This window comes from Vitis riparia, chromosome 12 (assembly GCF_004353265.1).
Source record: "Vitis riparia cultivar Riparia Gloire de Montpellier isolate 1030 chromosome 12, EGFV_Vit.rip_1.0, whole genome shotgun sequence".
Taxonomy (NCBI): domain Eukaryota; kingdom Viridiplantae; phylum Streptophyta; class Magnoliopsida; order Vitales; family Vitaceae; genus Vitis; species Vitis riparia.
In genome coordinates this window covers 2798410-2805107 of record NC_048442.1, presented here as the reverse complement: position 1 = coordinate 2805107, position 6698 = coordinate 2798410, and the positions used below count along the sequence as shown (strand labels likewise).

Genomic DNA, 6698 nt, shown 5'->3' with positions numbered 1-6698 from the left:
AAATTTGATAAAAATGAAGAAGAATCACACAATAACTAAATGAATGAATATAGACATAAACATAAACGTAAAATTAAACCCCATGTTTTAATTTATCATTGCATTTGCTTCACATTAATCCTTAAATAACGTTTTTGTGTCTTAAATTCAAGTGCATTATATGAGTTGTAAACTGATTCTTTGAGCTATATAAGTAAAGGGGTGTTGTAGAGAAAATTACATAGAAATAATTAATCAAATCCAAGCATGGGTGGCAAATCCAATCCAAGTATGACCAACGTGATATTGCTCATATCATTTGTGATGACTCTCTCACACATTCCAATCATCTTCGCAAACTCCCTACAAGGCTACAAAGAGCAAGGATTCATCGATTGGATTAATCCGAAACGTACATATAGAATTATAAACGAGATGGACACACGAGAGAGTCTTAAAATTCATTGTTGGTCTTACGACGATGATCTTGGGACTCATGTTTTGTGGCCTGGCCAATATTTTGAGTGGAGATTTAGAATTACTGTGTTGGATGTAATCACTCATCCTACAAAGTTCACTTGCACGTTTGAATATCGCCAATTCAAGAAGAAGTTTGCAGTTTTTTATAGCAGAAGGGATATTGTTAATAATATTGCTTGCGTATTTTGTCTTCTCAGGGCAAATACAGACGGTCTTTATGGGCCAAATTTTGTGACCCACTGGATAAAGCCTGTTGAGGCCTAATTTAAAGTTTGTATGGAATAACCAACCACACAACTAGTTGATTGTTGAGGCATTTTCATCGCATCAATATGTTTGGTTTGAGAATAATACATGGTGCTACCTTGTTTAAATTCATATCACTCTATCTTTCAAATTATATCACAAGTACTTTTTCTCTATGTGTGTGTGTGTGTGTGGTGTTACAATTGTCGAAAAAGACTGGCTTCTTTAGTTTAAGGAGGTCAACTTTTAAAATATATATAAATTATGTCACTTATAAAGAATGTGAGCCTTAGCTCAATGGCTTAGCCTTGAATCTTAGGTTCGATTCCTGTACCAAGAAATGGATATTTACATTTTTAACATTTTCAAGGAGGCACTTAACATTTTCAGGGAGGGTAGGTACCCTGGGCCTTAACTGGTTCCGCCACTAAAAGAATCTATTTTATGAGAGTTTTAGAAATTAAAATAACAAGGTCTCAAGTGAAATGAAGATGAGAATTGATTTTAAAGATAATAGGTATCGAAATAAAATTACATGAATATTTCATTAGAGTCTTTGTAAGATAGTAATTAGTGTTATTTAAAATATTGAGTATGCTTTTGGGTACATATCTAATTTTCTATTCTTCAAATCAGAAAGTAGCGGTAACTGTTATATAAGATATAAGAACTCTAAGAGAGTTCCAATAATAATGGTGTTAAAAGCTAATTAAAAGAATTGAGGCTATCCCAGGCTCCAAGAAAGTCAAATTCAAGCAAAAGACTAACATATTTCATATTTTTCATAATAAAACCAAATATGATAAAAATCATTTTTCTTATGATTTCTTTCTTTCCTTAATACTTTTCAGGAACTAAAGATAACCTAAATTTATTTTTTAAATCTTCAACATTAGTATTTCTAACATATAGGAAAATATCCTAAAATTAAGAGAATCAAATTATTTGTTTTGCATAGAGAAGAACAACACTTCTCCAACCATTATCGAGTCTTTTGCTTTGCAAAAAGATCATTTAGTAATTAATTAATATGCTATTAATGCAATTTCGGAAAATTAAATTTTGAAAAAATGAAATTTTGGAAAAATCATTTTGAGGATGGGAATAAAAATAAATAAATAAATTTGAAATCAGAATTTTAGAAAATTATTTTGAGAATGAAATTTTGGAACATTGAATTTAAAAATTGAACTTTTAAAAAAATTGGAAAATTCAAAAATGGAATTTCGGAAAATGAAATTTTGAAAAAATGAAATTTTGGAAAAATTATTTTGAGAATGGAAATAAAAATAAATAAATAAATTTGAAATTACAATTTTAGAAAATTATTTTGAGAATGAAATTTTGGAACATTGACTTTAAAAATTGAACTTTAGGAAAAATTGGAAATTTCGAAAATGGAATTTTAGAAAATTAAATTTCGAAAAATAAAATTTTGGAAAAATTATTTTGAGAATGAATTTTAAAATAAATAAATAAATTTGAAATAATAATTTTAGAAAATTATTTTGAGAATGAAATTTTGGAGCATTGAATTTAAAAATTGAAATTTTGGAAAATTTGGAAATTTCGAAAATGATATTTTAGAAAATTAAATTTCGAAAAAATGAAATTTTGGAAAAATTATTTTGAGAATGGAAATAAAAATAAATAAATAAATTTGAAATTAGAATTTTTAAAAATTTGTTTGAGAATGAAATTTTGGAACATTGAATTTAAAATTTGAACTTTTGGAAAAATTGGAATTTTTGAAAATGGAACTTCGAAAAATTAAATTTCGAAACAATGAAATTTTGGAAAAATTATTTTGAGAATCTAAATAAAAATAAGATTTTTTTTTTTAAAATCAAAATTATTTAAAAGAGAATTTGCGAAGACCAAATTTTACACGTGGGCATAAAGAATCAAAAGAAATATTTAGGCATCAATATGTGGTAGGCACTTTCCATTTGCATCTTCAACTTGGAGTTCTTCTTCTGCGTCAATTTCTAATGGGCGTTTCTCTTTTTTCTCGACCCGATAAGTCATGTGAGACCAATTGCTTTCTTGTTCACGCAAGGAGCTCGATAATGCCCTTGAAAACAGACAGGACCGACCCTCCAACATATCTCTGTAATTCAGCATTGGAACAACTTCAAATTCATGAAGCCAGTCCAATCCAAAGCCTTCTTTCTTCTTTACCACAATGAAATCAATAATTGAAGCACCCGAGTCCCGAAATTTTTTTTATTTTTTTATTTTTACTATTATATATCAAAGATCACCAATCTAAATCCAAGGAACAACGATCTAGATTAAGAGAAAGACACACCAATTATTTCAATAACTTTTAAGTTTTTCTTCTTTGGAGGGGTGCTTTCTCAGTGCACCAACCACTCCAAACTTCTGTTTTTCTTCTTTTAGCCAACGACCCTTGGAATTTTTATTTTTATTTATTATTTATTATTTTATTATTATTATTATTATTATTATTATTATTATTATTATTATTATTATTATTATTATTTAAGCCTCATTTTCTGCACCCTTCCATTTTAAAAAATATCAGCCTTTTTTTTTCTTTTTCTTTTTTTTATGCACTCGGTTTTTACTTTTCCAACTCTTTTTTTTTAAGTAAATAAAATAAACATTTAAGAAAAGAAATGAAAATAAAATAAATTGAATAAAATAAAATAAAATAAATAATTAAAAAACATAAAGTAAAGAAATAAATAATAATAATAACAACAACAACAACAACAATAATAATAATAATAACTTATCAAAAAAACTATTCATAAAAAAAATTACATTGAAACGTTTCAAAATAAATAAATAAACAAAAATAAAATAAAATAAAAAATAATTTATCAAAATAATAATAATAATAATAAGATAAGATCAATAATCACATGCAAATTTTCTCAAAATAAATAAGTAGGTGAATAAATAAATAAAATAAGAAAAATAAATAAATATCAAATGCATATTATTAATAATCTAAATATTAAACTAAAACACAATAAAAAATAAAATAAAATTTTAAAAAAGAAACAAAATATCAAATTGACAATTAAATATCGAAAATTCATCTCAAGCAATCAAAATCAAAATCAAGCCAAATACTCACCTAATCTCAAACATCTAGCAATCAAGAAATTAATCTTAGGGAATTAAACCCAAAAAAACATCTAAGTGACCTAGGTGAAAAAGTATCTAAGTGATGCAGGGTGATTAGAAATGTGTCAAGTGACCTAGGAGTGTTTCTGATGGGCCAAGTGCATCTAAATGGGCCTAGGGTGCCAAAATGAGCCTATGGTGGTGCCCAATGGGTCACCAGAGAATTATTATAAAGTATCAAATATACACGTAATAGAAAATGTGCTAGTAGGGCAAAATGGAAGGTCTACAATAGGTACTAGTATATATGTTTCAATTCAAATTGTAATTGGCTTAATGGCCAAGAGGCCACTCCATGCACACAAAAGACCCATGTTTGAGCCTTGGCCTTCCATGCATGTCATTCATCTAGTAATATAAGAACTAGGTTGACAACGAAATGTCCCACTAATAATTATAACTTATGTAATTCAAAATTCAAATGGCTTTAATTGAGGCAACCGTTTGATAATTATCAAACCAACTCTAGCCATGTAAATATATTTTTAAGAACAATTTTCTATATTTTGAATTAATAACCATTACCGTTATCTTAACAAATTCCAATTTTTAGCAAACTCTTTAACCACTCTTTCTATCACCATAATCTTAAAAATTTACCATAATTAGAACTCAACATAGGTAACCCTCTTTTCTTAGATGATTTTATCGTCAACTCGATTACTTTTCTTTTAATTTCTAAGGAAATTCTATTTTTCTTTACAATTTCTACTAATATGGTAACCCACTTAACTAATACCACCTAAGCTTCTTATCCCATCATACTACTATTGGCTTTCTTAAACCTAATTTTCAAAAATATGAACTTAACTCTATTAGTCTATTATGAAATTGCATATTTTCTCTCTTAAAAAAAAAACATTTTTTCAATTTCACAAATGAATAATATTAAGATTCTTCTAAAGAAAAAACTTGTGAGAACAACCACCTAGTATCCTCACAAAGGAGGAAAGAAAAATCATCTATTTCTCCATCAATTTTGTGCTCTTAAGCAACCATAGCATGTCTTGATTTCTTCAACATCATCCCCCATAAAAAAAAACAAAAAAAAAAATTAAAAACTATTATCTCTAAGTAGCAAATTCACAACTTGCATTTATATGCCCACAACTGGGCTCAAAAGAGTCTTAACCCTCATGGGATGTACAGAGTCTTGCCTAACATCTTCATCTTTGCATTCACCCCAAACCCTAGTCCCAACTCTCCTTTTCTTTCCTTTTTCTTTATTTTTTCATTTCCTTTTCTTCCTTTTTTTTTTTTTTTTTTTTTTTTACCATCTTCATTTTTTTGGTAAATCACAAAAGTACATAAATATTAAATAGGTTGTTCTATTTAAATTTGGATCAAACTAGCTACATTTCAACATATAACAAACAAACAAATATGGAGTTAGTGATGGGGGAAAGCCTTTTAAAGTTTATTCAAGGAAGAAAGTGAAGACCTAAGTAAACTTTAAGTAAGATTAATATTAATTAGAATTGATTGGGATTGGTATTTGTTAGAGTCTAATTAGGATTAGCTAGTTGAGTTATAATATAATTAGAATTTTAGTCATGATAGGCTACTAGAGTCCTAGTAGACTTTGGATGTTATAATTAGAATTAGAATCATAATAGGTTATTAGAGTCCTAGTAGACTTTGAATTTCTTAGAGAAGCCTATAAATAGGCTAATCAATGTGAATCAAAGGAATGAATTTGATGAATAATACTATACTTTCTTTCATTGCAAGGTTACAACCCTCAATGGTGACACTCCATTGATTTTCTTCTAGGTGAGACTCTAAGGTTTTCCATCTTTTCTTCATTATTTTTTCTTTCTCTCTATTTCTTATCTTATAATTTTCTTTACCTTAAAATTTATTCATTGTTTCTTTCCTTACACCCTAAAAATAAAACCCTATCCCACCTACCCTTAAGTGTAGGCAACCATCCTAGGGTTGTCCTACAACAATTTTGGTATCAGAGCGAAAGTTCTTAGCTTGAAAGCATATGCAATTAAGGAAAGGAGCAACTTATGCAAGCATGAGTTCCAAAAAAACTTCTAGCAATCAAGATGCTACTACAATACACTTGGAAGGAATTCAGTCACACAACAATCCCATCAAGATGCTATAATACAACTAAATAGCAAACTTGATGAGATCATGAAGTTATTAGAAAAGAGTCAAGAAAAACGACCAATTGAAGAGGAGATTGCAAGTCATCAATTTAGATAATCGCCAAATCAATCACGGGAAGAACAAGACAGTTTCATGATAGGGACTCAAAGAAGGGCCAGACTTTTTGAGCTAGATAATGATGTGACTAAAAATGTACGTCTTGAAGTTTCTTAATTTTATGGAAAACTAAATCCAACAACTTTTCTTGATTGGATTATGTCAATGGAAGATTACTTTGATTGGTATGCAATGCCCGAAAATAGAAATGTTCATTTTGTGAAGGCAAAGTTGAAAGAAACAGCACGTCTATGGTGGCATAATATTGAGAAGCAAGTTCATAGAACTTGCCAACCACCTATTGACACATAGGACGAGATGAAGTTGAAGATGAAGGAGCACTTTCTCCCAACTGATTATGAACAACTTATGTATACAAAATTGTTTTCCCTTAAACAAGGTACCAAGTCCGTTGAAGAATATACAGAAGAATTCCATGAATTGAGCATTCGAAATCAAGTGCGGGAAAGTGATGTTCAACTTGCAGCCCGCTATAAAGCTAGACTTCAAATGGAGATTCAACTTGAGATGATAGCTGCACACACTTATACCATAGATGACGTTTATCAATTAGCCCTCAAAATAGAAGAAAGCCTCAAATTTCGGGTTTCCAGGCA

At 28.8% G+C, this 6698-nt stretch overlaps 1 protein-coding gene across 1 annotated transcript; it reads left to right on the top strand.

Moving 5' to 3' along the window:
* Window positions 1-246: 246 nt before the first annotated feature.
* LOC117926833 (S-protein homolog 24-like) lies at window positions 247-723 on the top strand. Its single transcript, XM_034846123.1, has one exon. The coding sequence runs from the start codon at window positions 247-249 to the stop codon at window positions 721-723; it is 477 nt and encodes a 158-aa protein (XP_034702014.1).
* The last annotated feature ends 5975 nt before the right edge of the window (window positions 724-6698 follow it).

What these genes read in the sequence shown, in the direction of transcription:
- LOC117926833 (XM_034846123.1), top strand. Translation starts at nt 247, where the DNA reads ATGGGTGGCAAATCCAATCCAAGTATGACCAACGTGATATTGCTCATA.